This window comes from Lethenteron reissneri, chromosome 16 (assembly GCF_015708825.2).
Source record: "Lethenteron reissneri isolate LAM-NWPU_2019-01 chromosome 16, ASM1570882v1, whole genome shotgun sequence".
Lineage (NCBI taxonomy): Eukaryota > Metazoa > Chordata > Hyperoartia > Petromyzontiformes > Petromyzontidae > Lethenteron > Lethenteron reissneri.
The window spans coordinates 10,195,373-10,223,038 of NC_083794.1; the positions used below are offsets into that span (position 1 = coordinate 10,195,373).

The window sequence follows — 27,666 nt, forward strand, 5'->3', positions numbered from 1 at the left end:
CAGCGGTCCAAGCGCCTTTTATTTATCGTCATCGCGATGCGTCGTCTCTTCAAAGCCACGGGGGAACAAAATACAAATCTTTGAGAACGGATTCCTTGAAATTATTTGGAAGAAACACAAAACAAGAAACACAAAACAAGAAACACAAAACAAAAAGATAAAAGGGCACGACGCTCGTCCGTCAGCTCGTCGGCCGACGCGGCGGTCGACGGCGCGTCTCTGGTCAAATCGCCGGGTGCGGCTTTCACGCTCTCATCTCGCCGTCCGCTCTCATCTCGCGATGTCCTTCAGCTCCGGGAGGTTTCCCACCTTCAAGTCGAGCAGCATCTGGCCGAGAGCTTTGCCCTGCAAAGGAACGGGACGCGCACGTGTCACTCGCCTATGGGTTTTCCGGGTTATACCACGCGCTGTTGGGCGCAATGTCCGACGTTCCGCTCCGCGCGCCAGGAGGAGAGAATCTCAACACGCGGTTGCGACGCCGCCGCCCACCAAACAATCTCCGGAGAGCTACACTGCGCGTCGATTGGCCGGGAGATGAATCAATCGCTACGTGCCTCGTGGACATTGCTAATTTAATTTCTCTAGAACTGCTTTTTTGTGTTTAGCTTAGCACAGTTGGTTACGCGGCGTGCGAAAGAAGTTCAACATCCATACGTTCTGCGCGTTGCACGTGCGGCCAATGACCAAATCGCCTGGAATGTGCCCAGAGATCGGAGAGCGAGTAGCGCCAAGCCTGGGTTAGTGCTTGGACCACGACGCCAACAGGCCGTCGTGGCCAGCTGTGGGGCTACGTGGTTGCGCAGCGAAGGTTCAGCTTCGGCAACGTTCGTTTTTGTCACGGGCTTCGGTGTTCTCGCATCAATGCGCTCCCCCCCGCCGCCATCGCCAACCCGTGCCGACTGATGGTGGTGGTGAAATATGGTAGAAATGAAAAAACAACAAAGCCATGACTCAACGGCATGGGGTGGGGCCCTCGCCCAGCGGTGGATTGGCGAAAGGGCCGGTGCGTGTGCGTGTAGCAGACCGTCTACCCATTGGAACCTCCTTTGCCAGTAGCAAAACATGACAACTGCCCCTTCACCCTTTTATCTGGCAACAAAACTGACACCGTTTTTACAAGGAGTCATGTTTGCATTGACCACAATACCTGCGGTCGGAATGCAAACAAAAAACACAACTCTGATAATGTATGCACTGTCCTTGAAGTTGATTGGTCCACACCCGAGACAGCTTTTCTCAGAGCCTAGTCTCACATGGAGACATGGTCCAACACCAGTGGAGACTAGGCTCTAAGGAAAGCTGTCTCGGGTGTGGACCAATCAACTTCAAGGACAGTGCATACATTATCAGAGTTGTGTTTTTTGTTTGCATTCCGACTGCAGGTATTTTGGTCACTGCAAACATGACTCCTTGTAAAAAAGGTGTCAGTTTTGTTGCCAGATAGAAGGGTGAAGGGGCAGTTGTCAGACCGTCTACCGTTCCGCCAGTAGAGCAATGACCGAGCTTTGCGAGGGCACACTCGGATGGCTTTCCACACGCGCCACACACCCGGCGACCCAGCTTTAAAATGATTGCTTGGCAGTTTAACCTTATCACCAAGGTACCAAATTTTTATTTAAAGCTTTCGTGACTGCAGGGATTCATATTCTTGGTTCTTTCGGTAAAGTCATCACGTAGAAGGGAAATAATAAAATAATATAAATATAAAACAATAAGAATTCTCACGACGTTTCGACTGCAACACAAGCAATCATCATCAGCGTTGGATTTCACACCTGTTGATTTCACACCTGATGATGATTGCTTGTGTTGCAGTCGAAACGTCGTGAGAATTTTTATTGTTTTATATTAATATTATTTTATTATTTCCCTTCTACGTGACTTTACCGAAAGAACCAAGAATACCAAGGTACCAGTGAGTTACCTGGGTTCACCCCCGGGGTGTCTATGCGTACGCGACTTTGTGAACCATTGTGGGGTTTAACACATAGGCTTTCGCGACCAATATCATCCATGAGAGGTTTTTTTTGGGTTAGATCGCTTAAATATTTAAATGTGTCGTTAAACCCACCACCACCCGACACAGCCAACTAGTAAGGGTTGTCACGTAAACAGAACGTGGACAATTCGTCACTAGTTCAGCACACTGGTGTGTTGGACAAAACAAGCCACAACATTTACAATCCGCGCTGCGCTACGAATACATCGACCCCAGTTCCGATTCCCGCTCAGGACCAATAAATGGTGAACTGGTTATGGGCCTCCCCTAGATCAACTCGGCCTTAAAGTAGACATCACCACTAAGCAGACAAAATGCGGCCAGGCGTGGTGCTGGAAATCTCCCCCGATGTGCCGTACTGGCCTTCGTTAAAGGTGCTCGCTCACAGCACCTGCCCCAACAGTCTCTTGAGGCTATACACGAGGGGGGGATCTTTGTGTTTGTGTGCAGAAGAGCGCCCGGAGCCACGTTCCCACCTGGGGGTCGCTGCGGAGTGACGTGATTCCTCCGCCGCCCAGCGCCTCCCGCAGGACGAAATTCAGAGCGTGGATTCCTGGCAGCTCAAACCTGCCCGGGGGACAGATGGAGAAAGAGACAATGAGGAGGATGGAGGGCAGTGGGTGGAGGAATCGGGATGATGATGATGATGGCACGAAACGTCGTATGCTAGTATTTAATTTATTATTTTCTCTTTACACGTGACTTTACCGAAAGAACCAAAGAGTAATTCCTGCAGTCACGAAAGCTCCAAATTAAGTATGATGATGGCAGTTAAGGGCAGAATGAAGAACGGTAAAATATCAGTGATCACGCTTTGTTTCGTGATGCGTAGACCAAGCACAATTGTGGTTTATATACAAAAATATATATATAAATGACTTTTTTTTTAAACACGCTTTAATGAAATGTACCGTACGAGTAATGGCAGAACTCCACGACTCCAGGAAGTGGCCCCGAAGCTTGCCATAACGTAAGGGGCCGTGTTGATTTACAGCCAACGTCAGTTGAGCGTGGACAATTAGACCCAAGCCGAAACATAACATATAAAAATTAATGTTTAAAAATACTTTTTTATATATATAATATAGTATTGTTATCAGTATGACATAAGTATACAACGTTTGCAGTCGATACCACATTGGGAAGTGGGTTAAAATTTAGTTACAAGATTTGAGGATACGACAACGACGACAACAACAGACAGAGTGGGTTAAATAAAAGCGTGTAAAAATATATACGTAAAATTACGGACGTTTTGTCAAGACATAGAACAATACGTTAGGAAGTCTCACAGAGCTGTTCGGCGCTACGGGTCAGAGGACGGCCACGGAAGCGATATTTCACCGAAAAATCCTTCAGGTGCCATTTGTATCCTTTACACAGCGACGGCTGTGTAAAGGATACAAATGGCACCTGCAAGGTGGTCGCATTCAGTCAAACCGATACAGTCGATTCTGGAATTTGGCCAAATCAAGCGCATAACCAAACTTTAAAATATATTTTTACGTTGCGGCTATTGGGTGACCGGACTGAGAGCCATCGACTCTCGCGAGCGCATGTTTAATCACGGACGGCCGAAGCCTGGATTCGAACCCGAGATCTCAGCGGAGCCGGCTCGAAGCTCTCACATTTGAGCCACCCGGGGAACTCGACTAACTTCCCCTCTGTTCGACCTCCGGTGGCAGCAAAGCGATCCGGCGACCTTCGAAAATGTTGGCACAGTTTGCATGTGCGTTGAACTTCTTTCGCACCGTACGTAGCCAACCGTGCTAATTGGAGGTGTCCGTAGGTTAGGTTTCTCCATCCCAAGAATTTTTTTTTTCTAAAAAGGTGCATCTGATGTTGGCCTCAGAGAAAAAAAGATTCATGTGAGCAAACTTGCATCTATTCCGCTCTGACCCCCCCCCCCCACCATCATATCACGACCGTCTCCAAGGGCGGCCCCGGGTTGAGAAAGCATAGTCCCCTTAGTGACAAAGAGCCACATGTCACAAGGTAAGTTAAACGCACAGCCCAGTTGAAGGTTGCGTGGCGGATTTAGCTGCCGCCAAAACCTGCGCCCAATTACGCAAGTTGCCATAACAAGCAAACGTGGACTGCACTGTACAAACCGTGTCGGTCGGACAGCTTTAGCTTTGTGTCTATCGGAGTGGAGGTATGCGTCGTCGCGTGCTCAATTTCTGCTCGCAGATTTCCCTAAAAAGGCTTCTGCAATTTTTTGCTAAAAATGTACTTTGCGAATTGTATCGCACAGGCACAAGTATTTCGCCGTGGTTTTCATTTCCCCCGGCATAGAGAACCTCGCTTGAACCGGCGAGAAATTCACCACAGTCGCTCTCATAGCCACAAGGAAGCCGGGTCCGGGCACCAAGCCATCCCTGGGCCACAGCACTGAGTGAGTGGGTAGTGGGTGGGTGGTGGGTGGGCGGTGAGTGGGGGTTGAGTGGGCGTTGAGTGGGCGGGCGGTGAGTGGGTGGGTGGGCGGTGAGTGAGTGGGTGGCGAGTGGGTGGGTGGGTGGCGAGTGGGTGGGTGGGCGGTGAGTGGGTGCGTGGGTGGGTGTGCGGTTTAGTGGGTGGGTGGGTGTTTGGGTGGTGTGTGGGCGGTGAATGGGTGGGCGGTGAGTGGGTGGGTGGGCGGTGAGTGGGTGGGTGAGTGGGTGGGTGAGTGCATGGGTGAGTGGGTGGGTGGGTGAGTGGGTGGGTGAGTGGGTGGGTGGGCGGTGAGTGGGTGGGTGGATGAGTGGGCGGTGGGTGGGTGAGTGGGCGAGTGGGCGGTGGGTGGGTGGATGGGCGGTGGGTGGGTGGATGGGCGGTGGGTGGGCGGTGGGCTGGTGGGCGGTGGGTGGGCGGTGGTGGGCGGGTGAGTGAGTGGGCGGGTGAGTGAGTGGGTGGGTGAGTGGGTGGGTGAGTGGGCGGTGGGTGAGTGGGCGGTGGGTGAGTGGGCGGTGGGTGGGCAGTGGGTGGGTGGACGGTGAGTGGGTGGGTGGGCGGTGAGTGGGTGGGTTGGTGGGTGGGCGGTGAGTGGGTGGGTGGTTGGGTGGGCGGTGAGTGGGTGGGTGGGTGGGCGGTCGCTGGTGGTGGGTGGATGGTGGGTGGATGGGTGGGTGGATGGACGGTGGGTGGGTGGGTGGATGGTGAGTGGGTGGGTGGGTGGGCGGTGAGTGGGTGGGTGGGCGGGTGAGTGGGTGGGTGGGTGGTGAGTGGGTGGGTGGGCGCTGAGTGGGTGGGTGGGTGGGCGGTCGCTAGTGGTGGGTGGATGGTGGGTGGATGGGTGGGTGGATGGACGGTCGGTGGGTGGGTGGATGGTCTCGCCTGCTCACGGCTGGGCCCGCCGCTCCGTCGCCGAGGTGCTGGAAGTATTTTTGCACGACGCTCGCCGTGAGTCGCGCCTTGAGGTAGGGGTAGAGTGCTGGGTGCCGCGCGATCACCCCTACAGGCACGACGACGAGGTTACGTGATGAAGCGTCGATTCACTTTTTAAACGCACGCCACGCGTGCATTGAATTGTACGCGCGAGCAGTGTTGACGATTTTGGAAAATAACGTGAAGGTGCTTTTAACGGAGGTTTTTGCGACAAATATTATATTGATTACATTTTTTTTTTACGGGTTACATCGTACTGGATTGCACGCCACGTCCATCATAGCCACCAGCGCCCAGCTAAACCCTCAGGGACGTCATGAAGACTGGACGCAAAACGCCCAAGCTACAGACCCGTGTCGTCGCATCGCTGTTTATCGGACATTCCCCCGTGTGTCCGGGCAGTGGGAGTGACGCGTGCGCACCGATGTTAACCGTGTCGGCCTTGTCGCCGCTCCTCGTCAACGCCAGCTCCTCCAGTCTGTAGCTGTGCGAGCCCCCGGGCAGCTGTGCCTCGCCTGCACACAGTTTCACAAACGGACAGAAGCGTGGCTGGGTAAGCAGTCGCGTAGGTAGAAATGAAGTAAGCGGATGGGCGGTTGGGTAGGTGGGTAGGTCAGTAGGTAGAGTTGGTGGTCGGATAGAGCGATTCACGGATTAGTCAGCGGATAAGCGGGTGGACGGGCTGTGGTTTGAATGGGCGGGTGCGTAAACCGATGGGTGGGAAGATGCTTGGGTAGATTGGTAAGCAGGTAAATTAGGTAAGTAGATGATTTGGTGGGCGGGTGGGTGGGTGAGTGAGTGGTTGTGTGCAGGTCGCAGTTACTGACCGGACGACGACGACGAGGAGGAGGAGGTGCCCTCTTGCGCCGTCTCGCCCGGCACTGCCGAGCCGCCGGGCTCCGCCGCGTCTCCCGTGGTGACCGTCTCCACATGAACGCCGTTCAGGCTGAGGTCCACCTGCTCAGAGAGACGCGAGCGACAGCCGCGGTGCGCCGAGCCCAAGTCAACGTGCATCGGCTCCCCACCCACACGAAATATACATTCGCCTACAGTAACAGTCATTCCCCCCATACCTATTGGAGTCCTAGGATTTAGATTGGGGGTTAGAGTTTGGGGTTAGTGTTTGGGGTTTTCGGTGTATGGGTAGGGGTGTCAGTATGGTTTGATAAGTGGGTTAGGATTTCGGTGTTTGGGTTTTGGATTGGGGGTTAGAGCTGGAGGCGGGAGATTTGTGTTATTGGTTAGGATTATGCATTTGGTTATTGAGGAGTAGTTAGGGTTATTAGTCATGGATTTGTGCAGGGGTTCGGGGTAGTGCTTGAGTTAGGAGTTGGGGTGAGGGGTTTTGGTTATTGCTTCAGGTTCAATGTTAGAGGTTTGGGTAGGGGTTCTGGATAGGACAATGCTTAGGCATTAGGGCCACATTGGTTTGGACCTCTGAGTATCCGAAAAGTAAAATGAGCAACTGTTTCACACGTAAGTTTGGACGTTGCTCTTAAAAATAAAGGTTTCCGTTGACAATTCACAGAAAAACTTAAATACAAATTTTAAAAAAATACGTTGTCACGTAAATATACGGGGGTACAAATATCCATACGCAACACCGCTATTCCTGAATACCGGTGACGAGTAAGAATAAACATTCATTTCTAAGGAAACAAACATTTGGGAGCAAGAAAAATATTTCCCGACAGTCGCCTTAATAGGCGCTCGCAAAACAGCACCAGCCCCAACAACAGGATCCGTCACCGATGACGGAGCCCGTGTGGGCTGCGCGATGGCGGGGTTTTTTTGTCTCTATTTATAGCCTCACCTTGGTCTTGTTCTTCGGATACAGAAAGGAGAAAAGTTTCAGCACTGGGGATCTGCAAATTGTAATAAAGAAACAACCAATTAGGTCTGTGGCAACAGAGCCTCCTCCAGTGTCGCCAGCAAGGCTGGCACGGAAATAAATAGCCACACGTTGCACTCGATTCATCATAGATGATTTTTTTCTACAGTGAGGGAAAAAAGTATTTGATCCCCTGCTGATTTTGTACGTTTGTCCACTGACAAAGAAAGGATCAGTCTATAATTTTATGGTAGGTCTATTTGAACAGTGAGAGACAGAATAACAACAACAAAATCCAGAAAAACGCATGTCAAAAATGTTATAAATTGATTTGCATTTTAGGAGCACTCCCTTTAAGAGTGTGCTCCTAATCTCAGCTCGTTACCTGTATAAAAGACACCTGGGAGCCAGAAATCTTTCTGATTGAGAGGGGGTCAAATACTTATTTCCCTCATCAAAATGCAAATCAATTTATAACATTTTTGACATGCGTTTTTCTGGATTTTTTTGTTGTTATTCTGTATCTCACTGTTCAAATAAACCTACCATTAAAATTATAAACTGATCATTTCTTTGTCAGTGGGCAAACGTACGAAATCAGCAGGGGATCAAATACTTTTTTCCTCTCACTGTACCCACGTGACTTTACCGAAAGAACCAAAGAGTATGGACTCCTGCAGTCACGAAAGCTTCAAATCCAGATAGGCTATTATTGTTGGACCAATGATAGGTAACATTTGCCACACGTCACTGTGCGTTAATGCAGAGCTCCAATAGGGTCCCTGGGTAGGTATGTAGTCAGGGAGATAGGTGGAAAGGTAAAATGTAAAATGCCCTATTCTTGGGTTTTTTTCGGTAAAGTCACGTAGGTAAAAAAAATTTAAATTAATAAAAGTAAAATAAAAAAATAAAAAAATAAAAATCACGACGTTTCGGAGGCAACACAAGCTTCCGTCTTCAGGTGGAACCGTCACAGCACGCTTGCTGTATCAAGTAAAGATTAAAATTTTTTTACCTACGTGACTTTACCAAAAAAACCCAAGAATATGAATCCTTGCAGTCACGAAAGCGTCAAATCTCGAATGTAAAATGCCCTGTGACGTCAATGTGATAGGTGCCAGTGTGCTCTTGCTAGCCTACTGAGACACCACAAATATGATTGTAATTACTTTCGCGTATCGATGCCCACAGCTGGATGGAGGCCTTACCATGCCGTGTTAGCGACAAAGGGGTTGTCTGACCATACTTCACCATGCCAGTCTGTAAGGGGTTGGGGAAAGTGTGGGGGAGCCCAGGCCCAGCTCAGACATCAATCGCAACGAACGTGAAAGCTGCGGCCGGTAGTGCAACTCAGGTGACCAGGGCTCGTATTGCGGTGCGCTAACCGCCGCACCTCCACTCGCCCCACCATCAGACACACGCACACACACCGATCACTTACATTTTGGGGCGTCCGCCGACAATGCCCGTCAGTCCTGGAGCTAAAAACAAAGACAAAAACAAAGATCCCCCGTATAGCTTTAACAGAGTGTTTGAGCAAGTGCTGTTAGCGAGCACCTATGAAGGCCGGCACTGCACACGAGGGGGTGGGTGGCCAGCATCACGCCTTTTTCTCCCCAGTGGCGATGTTTACACGCTGCACCAGGCACTAATTTGAGGCTGAGTCGACCTAGGAGTGGCCCAGGACCGGTTCAAATATTCGTCACGGATGTTGGTCGCGAGCGGGAATCGAACTCGGGCCGCCAGGTTCGTAGCGCACACTCACACGGGCAACGATGACATTGATATCAGAGACCAGACAAAGGTTCCATATTGACTAACTCGTGCTATGAGTACTCATTTACAGAACGGGGGGGGGGGGGGGGCAATGTGGTTGCGGTTCATGAGGGTGAAAGAGCTCCTTTTTAACCATGATAGATGCAACTGAATCTCGTGCTAAAGAACCGATATTTGTTCTTACGATTTGTAAACGGTGCATGGGGGTGGAGGAGTGGTGGTTGCACAGTGATGTCGCGCAATACACTCCGAACCTGGCGACCCGAGTTTGATACCCCGGTCAGGATCTAACATCAGTGGCGAGAAACAGCCGAGCCGGTCACAAGCCACCTCCTTCGCCAACCCGCGCTGACCAGCGTGGCGAAGTATGACCAAACGACCCCCACGGCTGACATCATCATTTGGCATAGGGCGACGCATCAAGATAATGACACAAATGTTCTTATGATATCACTACGTCGTGTTATTATTATTCATTTTTAGTGACCTTAAGCTGCTATGTTCACCACAATGGTTTTAGAAAAATAAAAAAATCGCGAATCGCAACCACTGAATCGCAAGTCATTGCAAAGTGGTGGGCCAGTAGTGCGCAGTGCGGCGCAATCCCTTGTTCTACTCGACTTCAACGTTACCGACATCTCACGTTCCACGTCTCCACCAACCCGAATCGTGGAGAAGTACGGTCAAGTCACCGCCACGACTCGCGCGGGTGCGGTCGGCAGGCCTTCATCCAGCGGCGGATTGGCAAACGGTCTGCGGGGCCTAGGCCCGTGATAATTAGGCCGCACGGGGCCGCAACCACCAGGCCGCGTGGGGCCGCGGCGCCGCGGCGTCGTACCCATGCTGGTGCCCGCCGAAGCGATCTCCATGCGGAAGAGCTCCAGCGCCCTCTTGTGGCTGTGGCCCACGGACATCCACAGCGCCACGTCCCTGGGACCCTGGCGTGACCATTCGGCCGTTCGGGGGCGGGGGGAGAGGAGGGGTACATGTGATCGATCAATTTTATTTCTTGCTTACACACGTGCGACGCTTTTCTGGCACCAATCTACCACTCAAAGCACCGTCGCATTCATATTCAAACATAAAAATAGAAAATTCCATACGAGAACAAATCTCTACTATCCATCTGAAAGTAGCCCCCCTCCACAACAATCTCGACGGAATATACACCCACAAAACTGGCAAAATCGCAAGAAATAATTATAAGATTTAAAAATGTACGCTGTGAAAAACCATGAAATGATGAAACTGCAAATTTGTACTTGTAGCAATTTTTATCATATAATCACTGTTACGTCACATGATCGTGAGAGATGGCAAAGGATTGTGGGAGGCTTTCATCCAGCAGTGGATTAAACATGACTGACAATAATGGCTGCATTTCACTACTCTAAAATAGTTTTATTAACAATGACACCAGCTTAAAACCGAATTTCTCGCCTAAAGATCTCTTTTAAAAAGCATCTCCATGCTATATCTGCAGTACTCCTTGTGCGATGATGTCATTTGTTAGTTGTTGTTGTTGTTATTATCCGTAGGGCACTGCGACTTCTCACCCCGTCGGACCAGCTGCGTGCGTGAGGCCCGTACGTGTCCTCGGCTCCCAGCACCTGCACGTGAACCTTCGAGAAGTCGCTGAGCCCCAAATGCTTGAAGATCCGCCGAGCCCTTCATTCGGGATTGAACGTCCGTGAAAGAGAAGACCAAAAAAATGTTTTTGCCACAACGTGCTCGGCCCCCGTGCAGCCAAACGTCACCATTTTTCCAGCCAAGCTCAGAAGGTGGCTCAAGATAGCAAACCTCCCTGTGTATACCTATGGGACCTTTGTGCCAGTATCAAAGACGATGGAAAATAAGAACATGTTTTACTTGCGTTATATTTGTACTATTTGCCTTTTGGCCTTCTCTGGTCTAAAACTGGTGAGACAGGCCCACAAATAGGGTTTCCCCTTTTTTCTGGCAACAAAACAGGTGTTTAGATGTTAAAACACCAAACTGAAACCTTTTGCAAGGAATCATATCTGCATTAACCACAATACTTGTGGTCCGAATGCAAACGAAAAACACTCTGATAGTTTATGCATTCTCTTTGAAACTGATTGGTCCACACCAGATACAGCTTTCTTTTGAGCCTAGTCTCAAATGGTGTTAGACCAGAGGACGCCAAAAGGCGTACAGCTCAAAGACAATGCACTATCAGAGTAATGAGAGCTTGGGGTGAGCATCTACATCATGGGACCTCCTTTGCCAGTACCAAAATATCAGAATAGGTTTTCCCCTTTTTCTGGCAACAAAACAGGTGTTTAGATGTTAAAACACCAAACTGAAACTTTTGCAAGGAATCATGTCTGCATGAACCACAGATACATGTAGCGTCCTCCGGTCTAACACTGAGACGAGGCTCTAAAGAAAGCTGTCTCTGGTGTAGGCCAATCCGTTTCAAAGACAATGCACATATATTATCATAACAGGTTTGTTTGCATGTTCACCACAAGTACTTTAATGCAGACTTAATGCCCTGCAAAAGGTTTCTATTTGGTGTTTGAACATCCTAACACCTCCTGTTCTATTGCCAGAAATGGTAAAACAAATTCTTATTTTTCACCGCCTGTGTATGTTTTCGTGATCGTGCTGTGTAGTTCCCTTCCGCGGCGTTGTTGTGGTTCGGATGTATGTTGAACTTCTTTCGCACCGCACATAGCCAACCGTGCTTATCGGAGTTGCCGGGAGGAAGGACAACAATGTCCGACGCTTCGCTCCACGTGCTGGCAGCTTCTGCAGGTTTTCAGTTCCTCCAGAAAGCTGCGGAAGCTCCCAGCACGCGGAAGCGAAACGTCGGACATCGCACCCAACGATCCGCGGCAACAACCTGAATAAACGCATCGGAGAGCGAAGCTAAATTTACGCTGGAGATACCGAGCCAGCGTCGCTGAGACCCTGAGTTCGAATCCGGGTTTTAACCGCGTGCGATTCAATCGGGTTCTCAAAGCTGGCGACGGTCTGGGCCCTGATAAACAAACGACTGCACAAAAAAAAGAACACATCGTGTCAAACTTGGCCTCCACTCAATCGCAAAAAATCTCCAGCTCCGAGGTCCTAGCGAAGAGTCGGCTTGACCGACGCGTGAAGAACGCCTCCGTAGCGGGGCATGTGAACGGGAGCAGGGAGCCAACAGTATGGATGGCTGGAGGGACAAGGAAGGTCCAGAGCAGCAGAAGAGAATGAGCGACCTCCCACTGAGCAAAGGATGACCGAGGGCTGCGAGCAGAGGGCGCGTCATGGGGGGGGGGTGGTGGTGGAAGAGGGGGGGTTAACTAAAATGCTCGGCTCACCGACGCGGAAATCCGCGCCCACCTTTTGAGGATGGCGTCCGCCGTCCTCCGGGCCTTCTCGGCCGCCCGGGGGCCTCCGATGGGGCACACGGCCGTGGCGCGGAACCCGTCGAGGAACGTCGCGCTCACCTGCGCCGGCAGAGGCACGCACGCGGATGAAAAACTCTGACCCTCGTGGCCATAACCAGACCGGTCGGACAAGTGCTGTGAGCGCCACACCACCTCTGCACAGCGAGGTGGTGGTGCTGTGGCTCGCACCGCGCCACGCCTGCATCTGTCCCCCCGCCAGAGCTGACGTGTACACACCTCGCCGGGTATTCGCTTGAGGCCGAGTTGACCTAGGGGAAGCCCAGGAGTGGTTCATTCGTAACTGATGTTAACAGCGGTCGGGAATAGAAGCCAGGTCGCCAGGTTTGTAGCGTGGTGCGATAACCACTACGCCACCACTGGGGCAAGTGCTGTTCGCGAGAAGCTATGAAGGCCGGCACGGCACACGAGGGGGTGGGGGTAGCCAGCACCTCGCCTGGCCACCTTTGTATCCCCAGTGGAGGCCCAGAGCCGGTTCAGATAATCGTCGCCAATGTTGACTACATGCGCGCGCACACACACGTATAAACGCGCATAAACACGTTTCGCTATCTTTTCCGCAAACTTCACTTGCAGCTCAAAACCCCAACAAACAGTTAATTGCATTTATAAACACCTTCATATTTTTTTACAGCGGAGGAAATTCAACTTGATATTTTGGTCGATGGCCTTACTTCCGGGCGTTTACGCCCACGTGAACTGGGCCACGGCGTTCCGCGCCGCGAGTCTCTTGGGACAATGAGCCGAATCTCCGGCGTGACTTTAACCCGGCCGCGTGCCGCTCGTCGCCGTCTCAGGCCTGACCTTGTAGGACGGTGACGGCGGTGACCCCTTGGCTCCCCGCACCAACACCGCGCCGCCTTCCACACCTGAGCGGACACGAGGGGCCCTCCCGGCAGTCAACAAACAACGCTCCCTCCCGGCAAACAACGCTCCCTCCCGGCAAACAACGCTCTCGGAAAATAACGCTCCACCCCGGCAAACCACGCTCCCGCCAAAACAACTCTACCTCCCAACAAACAACGCTCCCGGCAAATATGGCAAGCAGCCATTACGGTGGAGAAGCAGCGGGGTGGGGGGAGAGGGAAGACGGCAGGGAAGAGGGCAGGGCCCACAGGCCAGACGCGGTCCGCTGCTTCGTTTCACTTCACACGGGCCCGCGGCCACCTCGAATCAACCCACAAACGATATTCATCCGGCACCGCGAGGGTACTGCAGGAGGGGGGGGGGCGGTGAATATTTGAGCCTGGCAAGCGTCACCGTTGATAACGTTGCCTCTCTGTGTAAGGGCCCTCTTGCACAGAGAGGCAGAATTGGCCGAGCCGTGCGCGTGCGTTGACGTGGCACTCGGTGAGGAAGAGGGGAAAGAGATTGACGAGGAGAAGGAAAAAATTAACCCGTAAAAACAAAGTTTATCACTATAAATCCTTTATATGCGTGGTGGCTAGAGTCCTCTCGTCCTCTGGTTTGAGATGGCTGCCACCTATGGGTCAGATGATTGCCTGCCACCATTAAGCAATTGGTAATTAAATATAAAAAAAATTTTCCTAAAAAGTGTAAAAATTTGCAAAAAGAAATTCACGAAAAATAATTGTCACGCACAACGAGTCTGTGTGGAAAATGTCAGCTCGATTGGATCACGGGAAGTGGGTTAAAAAACGACCGAAAGATTTGCACGGTCGTAAGCGCGCAAGCGAGTGAACTTAATATAAAGGATTTAAAAAGACGGAGGAGTCGGTGGAGAACGACGGCGACTCACCGGGCAGCTCGGCCAGCGTGACCTCGGAGAAGTCGCACGTGACATCGGGCAGCAGATATCTCCGCGGGTCGCCCACCTCGTACACCAGCTGCTCCGACACCGTGCCGGTCGACACCAGGCCGCCCGTGCCGGGGGGCTTGCTCACCGTGAAGCTTCCGTTGGCCGAGCACTCCACCACCGGGTAGCCGATGTTTTCCCTGCGGAGGAACCGTGCCACGCAGGGGCACGCGCGGACTTGAGGGGGATGGGGGGGGGGTACCGGTGGGCGTGCGGAGGAGGCGGGTGGATGGGACGTTCGCGGACGGGCAGGGTAAACGACCGGCAAGTTCGGAAAACAACGCTGCGAACGACGACATCGTCGTCGATGTAATTCGGCAAGAATCGGGAAGAGGAGGCAGCTGTGGCTGGGGGCCACGTGCTTCGGATGGAGAGTTACAGGTGACTAGAGATTGGTGACTAAGGGGAAGAGAAGACCTAAAGCCCGATGGTGATCAAAGTTATTTACTCATTTGTAACGCTGCGCAGTTTTTTTGTGGATTCAGAAGAGCGGGGCAACCACAAAACAAGTGGGAAGGCAGCTAGAACTGACGCCAACAATTGCCCAAGTTCTGCGACCCTATATTTTGTATGTTTGGCTAACTACATTGATGTGGGAGGAAAACCGGAGCGCCTGGAGAAAACCCGCGTGTACGAGGGGACAACACTGCATACAGACGGAACGGATGGAGTCCACATTCCGCCTTCTGCTTGGCAAGGGGAGATTCCCAACATTTGAGTGATCCACCAACCTTCGCCTCCACGGCGCTGGATCCCCTCCCGCAGGACGTAAATATGTCTGTATGCAAGTTGAACTTCTTACACGCCGTACGTAGCCAACCGTGCCAGGGGAAGGACAAAAAACTAAGCACAAAAAGCAGTTCTAAAGAAATTAGTTTTCAATCTAGATTTTTTTTTAAAGGACATGTCGACTGTGCAGCACCGGGGAAGACCTAAAGCCGCATGGCGGGATGAGATTGGGTCTCGACTTTGCTACCACTACGGGGATCCAGAAGCAGGGAAGGAAGCGATGGTGAGGTGTGGTGACCTCTTGACCTTGACCGCGTCTTACCAGTCTGGGATGGTGTGCCAGTCGGTGTATATTCCACCCGTGCACTGAGCACCACATTCAATCAGATGCCCTGCCAGGCTGCGACAGTCAAAAGCACAAACACGTGGGTGTAAATATGCAATGTACATGCTAAGTTTTGCCACGGTTACACATCAACAGATTTAATTTACAGGGGATTGTTTTTCAACATTCTGTATGTATATGACGGAGCGATTAAATCGGATCATACGTGAGACGTCGAGTGAATTGTTACATCGCTGGGACGTGAGAGATGGTGGCAGCTTGCGGAGGCCTGCATCCAGCAGTGGACTGATGGTGGATGACGATGTATAAATGGTGCAGAATATTGCACTGCATAAGAACCGTGAGAGATGACGATGGCTTGGCGATGCCTTCATCCAGCGGTGAATTGATCACGCCTAGTGATGATGATGATGATGATAATAATGACAGTGATGTCGCTTTGGCTCCAAGTCCTTACCAGCCTGCCGCAAGGAGGTCATAGTCTTGGGGTTTCCAACCAAACTGCAATACCAACAGCAGATTCTCAGGTGTGGTGAAACATTTAACAATGTTGTAAAGTACAGACCAGCCAAATAACCCCCCCTCCCCGCACCCTGACCTTCACCAACCTTGTTCAGATAGCGGGCCCCGTGTGCTTTATTCAAGTAACCCTTCAATTGCCACGCAGCTGAGCGTCTCTGACTGTGCGGACCTCACTAACCGTCGCCTGTTTCAAGCTCTGCCCTTTACAGGCCCCAGTTTCCCACGTCGGGAAATCTTGTGCCGGTGTTTCGACTAAACTTGCAATGTCCCATCCCACCGGTGCTGGATAATCCCAGTCGCAAAAGTAGCTACATATGTAGTAGCTACGGGCCCCAAACTTTCAAGGGCCCCACGCTAAATGCTTTCAAGCTATAAATTCCGGTTCAGTCATTCTGCACTTGCTCTATTACTATAGTACTATACCGCCTTCAACTTTTATGAACAACTGGGTGTTTAAGGTTAGCTATTTGTCGTATTATCTGGCTGTATAGCAAATGAAAAAATTAAATTAATTTACTATGCAAGTAAAAAAATCGTGTTTTAATATTTATGTTTTTTTTTATTTAGGGCCCCACTAGCTTAATCCAGCACGTCTCAACCGTAAACCGCACACGACAGCTGCCTGCCCCCGCAGTGGACGTCTCGGTAAACTCCCGTGACGTAATTCGAAAGAGAGTCGGCGCCAAGTCACGGTCCAACTTAACCACATTCGAACAAAAAATCACCCACAAACTACTCAACAGGAACCTAACGCAAGCAACCGTTGCCCCACCTACTGCAAAAACAACAAAAAAATCGGCACGACACTCCTGAAAAAGCATCGTGAGACTCGGTGAGGCTTACGTGGGTGAACAAGCAGAAGAATAATAATACAAATATTAATAAAACCACTGTGGTGTGCAGTGCAGACGATGTTTATGGCCGTGATCGTGATGGTAAATCACATCACATCATCATGTGTCAACGCATCATCGGCTAATTCTAGGCATCTAACGATGCATCCACCGATTGATTGAAATCGATCCGCAAGCTCGTCACATATGCAGTGAATTGCGAGTAAAATAACAATAATGCGTTATTTATAATTCATACAAATTATTTATAATATTATAACTCGTACAAACGTGGCCACGTTGCTTCAATCACCTGTCCACCTGGCAGCGTGAAATGGGTAACACCACAGTTAAGTCCATTGGCAGCCACGCGCGAGTTTGATTAAAAGTGTGGATAGCTTCCCATGTCTTTGACAGACGTCTGGCCCGGCGTGGAAGAGTCGGCCAGGAAGGGGGGGGGCTCTCGATCGAGGTCGCTCGAGCAGAGTACCCACAGCCAGCGGGGGCGTGAACAAGCGATCACGGGGCTGCGCCGTTACCTGTGCGCTAATTGTCTGAGAACAACGCCATTTGGGCTGAAGGGGGCAAGCACATACATCTACGGGAACGAGACAGGTAAAGAAAAAATATATATATATAATTGAGAAACGACACAAACCAGCTCGCAAACTGGTGCCAAAAAATGATAAATACACCTTCTTGTTTCTTTCGGTAAAGTCACGTAGAAGGGAAGTAATAAAATAATAAAAATAAAACATAATAAAATAATTCTCACGACGTTTCGGCTGCTAGCGTTGTGGCCGAAACGTCGTGAGAATTATTTTATTATGTTTTATTTTTATTATTTTATTACTTCCCTTCTACGTGACTTTACCGAAAGAACCAAGAAGATGAATCCCTGCAGTCACGAAAGCTTTAAATTGATAAATACACGTCGAACGTTTTCTCGAATCACGTCCCCAGAATTGTTGACAAGCGATCAAAACGCCGGTGGAGGGCAGCTGCATGGCCACGTAGCTAAACGCCATCGGGAGCCGTGTGTGGGTGGGCGAGTCCATCTGACGGTTTTCGAGGGCGCCTGTTTCACCGCGGGTTTTTGCCGGCTGGTGCGGTGACGGGCGGGGGGGGACGGGGGGGGGGAGGGGGACCGCTGGGTGGTGGGCGAGCCGTGACGACGTACTTTGTGAATGAGAGGACCCAGCACCAGGGCGCTGTCCACGCACCTGCCAGTGATGACCACGTCCGCCCCGAGGTCCAGCGCCCGGCTGATTGGCTGCGCACTGCGAAATTAAAACGCAATACCTCACCACCGCAGCACCTCCGTTCGGAAATTTCACAACTTATACTGAGTGCGTCAATCGCATCCGTGTACTTTATTTGATCGCGCGGTTATGTTTTGGAAGGCACCAGTGATGGAAAGGTGCCAGTGATTGTCGAATTAATTTGAATGCTTGGCAAAACTCCGGTCATCCTCGCAGCAGTGGCTATTGGCTAAGCCATCGAACAAAGACGGTCAACGCATCGCGCGCTTTCAGATGCGCTTCTGCGGCCGTCTGGAACGCTCTTCCTTCCGACATTCGTAAGCCACTGGAGCGATGCACTTTTAAATCATCTGTGTTGAAAACTCAGTTTGTTGTCCTTCCCCCGCACCTCCGATTGGCACGGTTGGCTACGTATGGTGCAAAAGAAGTTCAACATACACACATGCAATAAAGAGGCGATGGCAAATACCCCAGGTACGCGTTCATGCTGTAGACGGACTGTGGGAAGGGCACTCCAGTGTCCAGGTCTCGCACTCCGGACTCTGCGATCGCTGCCTTCTGTACAATTAGAGGGAACAAACGCAATGTATCAATCGTATTATTATTACGACACTCGATTATACGGGAGAGCCCCGCTGAGACTCACGACTCTTTATCAGCAGCGTTCTGCTGTGTTTTTCGCAGGACAGGGGTGCCAATTGCTGTGTATAATTCCGATTTGAGTACATTGTGCGTGTCAGTTTTTTTCTTCTAATTTGGACCACGACGCCAGGGCACACGAACGACGTCACAGGATCCTTGGTGCAAACTTTGAAGTGGACGGCTTGTATTTTGATAGTTTATACGCCCGATTTATTGAACTTTAAACTAGTTCAACAATTTTTATCTTACCAGGTAAGGCCCACTGAGCTACGTAGCTCTTTTTGTAGAAGCGACCTGGCAACAAATGATAGCTCAATGAAGTGGCTTATCGCGTGGAAATTTATAGCAGCCAAATACTCCAAACGCACGTTGATTCTAAATGTGGAGGGAAATACCGCAAGATCCGGAGAAAAATCCACGCGACCACGGGAAGAACACGCAAACTCCAAATATAGAGGTGTCAGGGTCGGGATCGAACCCACGACCACCTGTATACCAGGCGAGGTAGTTGACATCTCGCCACTGTGGCGCACCCTTAATCAGGTTGGCCGCTGGATTCAAACCGTGCACCTCTGCAAGAAGTGCTAAGTGCGCTACCGCTGGGCCATGTCATGAGAACAAAAAGAGATTACAGTAAAACCTTGGATTGCGAGTAACTTGGTCTGCGAGTGTTTTGCAAGACGAGCAAATTTTTTAAATAAATATTAATTTGATAAACGAGCGAGGGGTCTTGCAATACGAGTAGTACGTGTTTACGCTTTGTCTGCCGAGCGTCACGTGATCAGAACTTATATACGAGTGCTTTGGATTACAAACACGTTTCCGGAACGAATTATGCTCGCAATCCAAGGTTTTACTGTACTTGATTTCGAACAGATGAAAGCTATGATATTCAGTCATTGATTCAGCATATAAGGATTCGCCCACTTGGGCCACAATTGGGATTCATGAGTTGCCGTTTCTCCATTGCACGTGCATTTGTGCGTTTGTGAGTGTGTACAAGTGTGCACGCGCGCATGTATGCACGAGTGCATGTTGCATGTGGGTGCGTACAATTTGATGTCCTGAATGCCCGTGGGTACGTGTGTGTGCATGTTTTCACGTGAAATTGGGAAGCGGTAGCGTACTAGTTAGCGCACTGAGCTACGAACCCAGTGACCCGAGTTTGAATCCCGCTCACGGCCAACACCAGTAACAATGATCTTAACCGGTCCGAGACCTCCCCTAGGTCGACTCAGCCTCAAATGAGTGTCTGGTGCGGTGTGCAAACATCGCCACTGGGGGAGACAAAAGCGGCCAGGGGTGGTTCTGGCGACCCACCCCTTCGTGTGCCGTGCCGGCCTTCCTAGTTGCCCCAACAGTCTGCTAAGGCTACACGGGGGATCTTTGTCTTGGCGTGCGTGCGTGCGTGCGCGCGAGCGTCTCACGTGCTCCATGAGGTCGTCGCCCGTCACGACGGCCACGCTGAGCTGCACCCCGGCCTTGGTGGCGGCCTCTCGCAGCGCCAGTGCGCACGCCTCCGGGTTCATGCCGCCCGCGTTGCTCACCACGCGCACGCCTGCGGCACCGGCAAAGGCGCGGGCGGCGGACACACGCAGCACGCTCGACACACATCCCCGACGCCGCACGACCACCAGCAGCCCAGCTACTGTTGTGGCCTTTCGTCAGATGCATCCTCACTGTCACTGTCGTCATCATGTACGTTATGTGTACGTTGAACTTATTTCGCACACCGTGCGCGAGCCGGTCCATGCTAATCGGAGGTGCGGGGAAGGACAACAATCATCATCATCATCGTCTCTTTAATTTCCACCCGATTTAATCCGATTGCGAGATACAACAGGGTCATGTTGTGAGACCAAGCAAGCGTTTGTGTTAGAGAATGGCATACAGAAGCGGATGTCGGAGAACTACCTCGGAAATCCCCTTCAAGTGACCGCCTGCCTCATGCAACCGAGAGGAATGTTTGTCACATGACGGTCAAATCAATGTCATCTGGAAATTCGCCAAATGAAATGTAGAACCAAAGGCAATGTTACGAAGCTTTTTTTTTTCGTGCAGTCACTTGGTGACCATGCTGAGACCAACTCACTACGCTTGACAACCTGGTTTAATCATTGGCAGATGAAATTGGATGTGAACCCAGAATCCCTTGAGCTCAGCACTCTGAACTCTCTATAGGCCAACGATCCCCAACCTTTTTGGCACCAGGGACCGGTTTCATGGAAGACAATTTTTTCACGGACCGGGGGGGGGGGGGGGGGGGAGTCATCATTGGGTCTTTCCCCCTTTTCAAAGAAGCTCTCCAGCGACGTTTGTTTTTTACTCATTTTGGCCAGGGGTTAGCAGCTTGTGGGCTTACCAACACTGTGACTGAGACAAGTGCGTGGAGGCCAACATCGGAAATCGTGGCGAACAACACGCGGCGCGACCTTAACCTTCTCCCGTTCTGAGATGTCGGCAGGCTGGAGGGTGGGATGTCCTGTTCACCGCTGAATCTTGGAACGACACGAGCGCATTCTATGATAGCTGGCGCCAAACTGCGCCACACGCCCTCCCGCATGGTCTTGTGGGAGCCTCGGCACCGATAAAGTTACACGTACGTCATCAGAACGGGAAAGGGTTAGCTCTCGCTGGAGAGCTGCAATCCAAGGTCCTCACCTCTCTTGTGGATGTCTTTGATGAACGGAGCCATTGCAGCATACACAAAGTCAGGCGTGTACCCCATGTTCTGGTGCAGCACACACACACACACACGCAGGTGACACGTGACTGGTATTAATATTACAAAGATAAAGATCCCCCATATAGCCTTTAACATACTGTTCGGGCAAGTGCTGGTAGCAAGTAACACTTAGTAAGTCGGACGTGGCACACGAGGGGGTGTGGCCAGCACCACACCCGGCCGCCTTTGTCTCCCCCGTGCTGATGTTTACACACCGCACCAGGTACTCGTCATTTGAGGCTGAGTCAATTTCAAGTTCATTTATTAGGTATAGCCCTGTGAGCCATTCGGCTCTTGAATCGGGTGCAACCGCAACAAACAAAAAACCAAAACATGAACAAAAAAACATCTTAAAGTGAATATGTGACTAAGTGCAAACAGAAAATCTAAGAAAAGACAGCAAAATATTGCAGAAAAAATACCGTACACCAACGCTGTGTGCAAAAATCCCAGTGGGATGTAAGTCAAACAACAACAACCACAAGACAACTTAGATTAAGGCCATCAGTCTAACTCTGTACTACAACAAACAAACATGGCTAAACCAATACACTTTTCGAAATCACCAAAATTAAGCCATGAAAGCAATGAAACAGTGATCATAGGAACTGTGACGGAATTTTCACAATACATGACATAAACAACATGTACTACCAAAACTCTGCAGCCATAGCTGGCTGCATGAGTCACTCCACAACAAAGTCGACCGACGGGAGGCCCAGGACTGGTTCAGATAATCGTCACTAATGTGTTGACCGTGAGCAGTAATCGAACTCGGGTCGCTGGGTTCGTATAAATAATACATACACACAGGAGGACAGGTAGCGAGTAGTAATATTACGTACACACACACACACACACGTGGGGGTAGCTGAGATGATGAGCAGACAGGCACACAAAGTTGCAGAGCACGCCAATTGTGCTTCAGGGGTGACCTTTTGGATTCATGTTCAATGTATGTGACATGGTATGGTGATACTGTGATGGCAGCGGTGCACAAGCACAAATAACGAACACAATTCAACACACCTCAACACACTCATCAATAACGGGCCATTATGGGTTTTTTTTCCTTTTGGGGTATTGTTTAGAAATGTGATGCATACCACCAAACCCTTGCTTTGGTGAAATCCTACACCGTGAATTATATTCATCTATAACCCATAAATTTTTCCCACCCCGTAACAATTATATTAAAGTGTTTTTTATTTATCACCATCATGTCATGAGATAAAGCAGTCTCCATTCGGATCTCTGCAGCTCAATTCCATAGATATGGCTCCTCATCCGCATGAAGGGCACGCACTTGCACAGCCCTGCCAATGTCAACCGAACGGACGTTTAAATTCTCTGGAGCTGGATTCGAGAACCCAGTGATTCTCAGAAGGTGACGTCTCAGGTGCCCCGTCCCCTGAGCTACCACCAGGCAGGCTACCTCGAGGTTATTTATTTATTTAATAAAATTCACTTTCACGCACTTGCAAAGCCCTGCCAATGACAACCGAACGGACGTTTAAATTCTCTGGAGCTGGATTCGAGAACCCAATGATGCTCAGAAGGTGACGTCTCAGGTGCCCCATCCCCTGAGCTACCACCAGGCAGGCTACCTCGCGATTATTTATTTATTTATTTTATAAAATTCACTTTCACGGCTGCTGAGTGCCGCCGGGCTGTGCAAGGCGCACACGTTTGGGTGAGCTCACCGGCGCCTTGCTCTTCGCGTTGGCCAGGAGGGACATGGTGATCTCGGAGAGGTAGTCAAACACCAGGAAGTCCAGCCGGCCACCGTGCACCAGTTGTGGTACTGGGGGGGGGGGGGGGTAGACACAAAACAAAGGTCCCCCGTGTAGCTGTAACAGACTGTTGGGGCAAGTGCTGTTAGCGAGCACCTACGAAGGCCGGCACTGCACACGAGGGGGGTGGGTGGCCAGCACCACGTTCGGCCGCCTTTGACTCCCTGAGTGGTGATGTTTACGACACACCGCACCAGGTACTCATTTGAGGCTGAGTCGACCTAGGGGAGGCCCAGGACCGGTTTCAGATAATCGTCTCTGGTGTTGGCCGTGAGCGAGAATCGAACTCGGGTCACTGGGTCTGTAGTGCAGCGTAGCGATAACTGCTACCAACACCAATCACCATTAAGTGGGGGTGACGTCACCACAGCGCTTGTGCCAGGCTATGTGCATATGAAGGCCACGTGAAGTGTCGAACTCCCGCTGGCAGGAAGTCACGGGGCAGAGCCAGGTGCCATGGGTTGAATCACTGAGATGACTGGCCGATGCACCACCTGTGCCCCCGACTGTGTCAACTTTCTGTGATTTATCCACCCCGCGTTCTGCTCGTTGTTGTGAGCGTCGCTCCTCTGCCCTCTATTGTTGTTGGAGGGCGGCTGCCTCGAACTGCCTAGTAGTGTCCTTCACGAGCCTCCTTAACCGCTACAACTACAACAACAACCGCCATTCGTCACTAAGTGGCGGTGACGTCACCACGACGCTTGTGCCAGGCCAAGTGCACCTTGAGGCCACGTGAAGTGTCAAACGCCCGCTGGCAGGAGGTCACGGGGCAGACCCAGTAGGTACCACGGGTCGACTGACTGAGATGACCGAGATGACTGGCTGATGCACCACCTGTGCCCCTACTGTACCAACTTGCTGTGCTTTAGCCACCCGGCGCTCCGCTCGTTGTTGTGAGCTACCCTACCACACACACACATGAAAACGCATGGCAGAGATATTTAAAGCTATCAAATATCTGGGAGGCTCAACCGGAAGCTGTCAGCCCCACCCACTCTAACAAAGCCACACCCACTAACTCACTAGCCCTGCGCAGTGAGTGGTCGCATTGGTTTGACCTTGAGCCGGCCTACTGCTTAGAACTACCGGCTGACTCTGCCAGGTTTTAAATTGAGGTTAATTTTGTTTAAAGGGGTGGGGAGCTCGAGAGACCACGTGAGTCCCATTTGCAAGCGTGACCTGGGTCAACGAAACAATAAAGTACAATACTGTACATCCAAAACAGCCAATAGAAATGAAAGCAAAAACTATCACATTGAGAAATCTAAAATATCGCACGCACGTAAATCAATGTTAAATCACTAACTGGTCAAAATGCAATGGCACTTAAGTTAGCGAAACGTTGGAATCGAATGCAATTTCAAGTGACAGTGCCGCGCGCGACTAAGATAGCCCTGACTTTTCCAAACCTCTTAATAGATATCGCTAGCTAGCACAACAGGGCGTGCGTTGACGTGTTTACCAATCATCAGGTGCGTGAAAGCTCGTTGCTTAAACATGACAAAGAGCTGCAGCTAGCGTGGCTTAAAACAGTTTTTTTTTTACTTTCGACAAGTCTGGATTGTGTCCAGGGACTGAAACTGGGTTGGAGTGAACTGGGTGAGAGGTGAATAACTTTGAATGAGGGTCACAACATTACATCTGTGGCTACACTTTACTGCGGGCAGTATAATTATAACTACATCATATCTATGCCCTGTGTTTCTGTAGGAAAGCCACACAGAGTCGCCAATACTCGCTTATTTGTAAAAAAAAAATCATCGCGACTTAAAGCTTTCGTGATTGCAGGAATTCATTGTGAGTTTTTTTTTATTTTGAATATTGTTTTTATATTTTCATTTTTATTATTTTATTTTCTAATCGTCGCATTGCTAATTGCTACACGGTGGTGATTGCAGCAACCTCTGGCGGCTGCATCGAGGGGGGTTTACCACTTCAACAACCGCCGTTCGCCACCAAGTCAACCACGGCGCTTGTGCCAGGCTAGGTGCACTTTGAGGCCACGTGATGTGTCGAAGGCCCGCTGGCATGAGGTCACGGGCTGATGGGCTAAGATGATTGGCTGAGTGCACCAACTGTGCCAATACTCTTGAGTTTTAGCCGCTGGTGGTTGTTGTTGTGAGCGTCGCTCCTCTGCCCCCCGTTGTTGCTGGAGGGCGACTGCCTCCGACTCTCCCCTTTGAACCCACAACCGCACACACACACGAATCGAAACTCGATCGATCCCACCACCACCACCACACCACGTTGCATGATCAGCATCGGAAGCAGCAGCAGCAGAATCAGCAGAAGCAGTAGAAGCATCAGAAGCAGCAGAAACAGAAGCAGTAGAAGCAGCAGCAGCAGTAGAAGTAGCAGCAGAAGCAGTAGAATCAGCAAAAGCAGCAGAAGCAGCAGAAGCAGTAGAAGTAGCAGCAGAACCAGCAGCAGAAGTAGCAGCAGCAGAAGCAGCAGCAGAAGCAGTAGATGTAGAAGTAGCAGCAGTAGAATCAGCAGCAGCAGTAGAAGCAGTAGCAGAAGCAGCAGCAGAAGTAGCAGCAGCAGTAGATGTAGAAGTAGCATTAGTAGAATCAGCAGCAGCAGTAGAAGCAGTAGTAGTAGCAGAAGTAGCAGCAGTATATGTAGAAGTAGCAGAAGCAGTAGAATCAGCAGCAACAGTAGAAGCAGTAGATGTAAAAGTAGCAGCAGTAGAATCAGCAGCAGCAGTAGAAGCAGCAGTAGAAGCAGCAGCAGAATCAGCAGAAGCAGTAGAGGTAGAAGTAGCAGCAGTAGAATCAGCAGCAGTAGAAGCAGTACTAGTAGCAGAAGTAGCAGCAGCAGTATATGTAGAAGTAGCAGAAGCAGTAGAATCAGCAGCAGCAGTAGAAGCAGTAGTAGTAGCAGAAGCAGCAGCATGTAAAAAAGTAGCAGCAGTAGAATCAGCAGCAGCAGTAGAAGCAGCAGTAGAAGCAGCAGCAGAATCAGCAGAAGCAGTAGAGGTAGAAGTAGCAGCAGTAGAATCAGCAGCAGTAGAAGCAGTACTAGTAGCAGAAGTAGCAGCAGCAGTATATGTAGAAGTAGCAGAAGCAGTAGAATCAGCAGCAGCAGTAGAAGCAGTAGTAGTAGCAGAAGCAGCAGCAGAAGCAGTAGATGTAGAAGTAGCAGCAGTAGAATCAGCAGCAGCAGTAGAAGCAGTAGTAGTAGCAGAAGCAGCAGCAGAAGCAGTAGATGTAAAAGTAGCAGCAGTAGAATCAGCAGCAGCAGTAGAAGCAGCAGTAGAAGCAGCAGCAGAATCAGCAGAAGCAGTAGAGGTAGAAGTAGCAGCAGTAGAATCAGCAGCAGTAGAAGCAGTACTAGTAGCAGAAGTAGCAGCAGCAGTATATGTAGAAGTAGCAGAAGCAGTAGTAGTAGCAGAAGCAGCAGAAGCAGTAGATGTAGAAGTAGCAGCAGTAGAATCAGCAGCAGCAGTAGAAGCAGTAGTAGTAGCAGAAGCAGCAGCAGAAGCAGTAGATGTAGAAGTAGCAGCAGTAGAATCAGCAGCAGCAGTAGAAGCAGTAGTAGTAGCAGTAGCAGAAGTAGCAGAAGCAGTAGAAGTCGAAGTAGCAGAAGCAGTAGAATCAGCAGCAGCAGTAGAAGCAGTAGTAGTAGCAAAGCAGCAGCAGCAGAGATGTAGAAGTAGCAGCAGTAGAATCAGCAGCAGCAGTAGAAGCAGTAGTAGTAGCAGAAGCAGCAGCAGAAGCAGTAGATGTAGAAGTAGCAGCAGTAGAATCAGCAGCAGCAGTAGAAGCAGTAGTAGTAGCAGAAACAGCAGAAGTAGCAGCAGTAGAAGTAGCAGCAGTAGAATTAGCAGTAGAAGCAGTAGTAGTAGCAGTAGAAGTAGCAGAAGCAGTAGAAGCAGAAGCAGCAGTAGCAGAAGTAGCAGCAGCAGTAGCAGCAGCAGTAGAAGCAGTACTAGTAGCAGAAGCAGCAGCAGCAGTAGCAGCAGCAGTAGATGTAGAAGTAGCAGCAGCAGTAGCAGCAGGAGCAGCAGCAGTAGCAGCAGCAGTAGAAGCAGTAGTAGTAGCAGAAGCAGCAGCAGCAGTCGATGTAGAAGTAGCAGAAGTCGCAGTATAAGCAGCAGTAGAATCAGCAGCAGCAGCAGCATCGTCATCAGCACGGCACGGCGAGGTACCTGCGGTGGCCGTGTCTCCCCAGAACGCGGACGCGCAACCGACGCGCAGCGCTGCGTCGTCGCTGCCCCACCGAGCCCGCGGCCACGGGGCCACCAGGGCCCCACTGGGGGGGCCCTGGCTCCCGAGGGGGGCCCTCGTGCACCACCGAGACCAGCACAAAGCTCTCGCTCTCGGAGGGGCCATAGCGCACAGCATGACCGCCTCTGTTGTTGTTGTAGCTGCTGCTTGCTTGCTGGTGGTGGTGGCCACAAAACAACTTTTGACTCCTCCTCCTCCTTCCTCTCTCCAAACGTCCTTCCGACCTTCCGGCCTCCCTCCTCCTGGTGCTGACCGCCCCCTACACCCGGCCAGGCAATGGGGATAGCGCCCTCTACCGGAACGCGCAGTGAGCCCTGGGCGCAGCGGCTTGAGTTGGCAAGTTGTCATCGATTTTGGCCGGTGGTGGTGGTGGTCATAATT

At 50.7% G+C, this 27,666-nt stretch overlaps 1 protein-coding gene across 1 annotated transcript; it reads right to left on the reverse strand.

Annotated features, from left to right (window-relative positions):
• LOC133342960 (uncharacterized) lies at positions 1–27,514 on the reverse strand. The gene is made up of 20 exons (XM_061552363.1): positions 27,207–27,514; positions 22,967–23,067; positions 21,200–21,269; positions 19,966–20,096; positions 18,366–18,454; positions 17,815–17,914; positions 15,737–15,780; positions 15,256–15,333; positions 14,148–14,344; positions 13,193–13,257; positions 12,324–12,430; positions 10,526–10,637; positions 9,808–9,907; positions 8,635–8,674; positions 7,176–7,227; positions 6,190–6,319; positions 5,785–5,877; positions 5,312–5,429; positions 2,476–2,566; positions 1–345 (listed from the first exon to the last, which is right to left on the reverse strand). Exons 1-20 carry the CDS (start codon positions 27,400–27,402, stop codon positions 271–273), a joined length of 1,989 nt encoding a protein of 662 aa, XP_061408347.1. The 5' UTR covers positions 27,403–27,514; the 3' UTR covers positions 1–270.
• Between the last annotated feature and the right edge of the window lie 152 nt (positions 27,515–27,666).

Coding starts and splice junctions, on each gene's coding strand:
- LOC133342960 (XM_061552363.1), bottom strand. CDS start 27,402: ATGCTGTGCGCTATGGCCCCTCCGAGAGCGAGAGCTTTGTGCTGGTCT. Junction 15,781..17,814: donor TGGGTCCTCTCATTCACAAA/GTACGTCGTCAC, acceptor TTGGTATTGCAG/TTTGGTTGGAAACCCCAAGA. Junction 8,675..9,807: donor TTCGGCGGGCACCAGCATGG/GTACGACGCCGC, acceptor CTTTGTTTTTAG/CTCCAGGACTGACGGGCATT.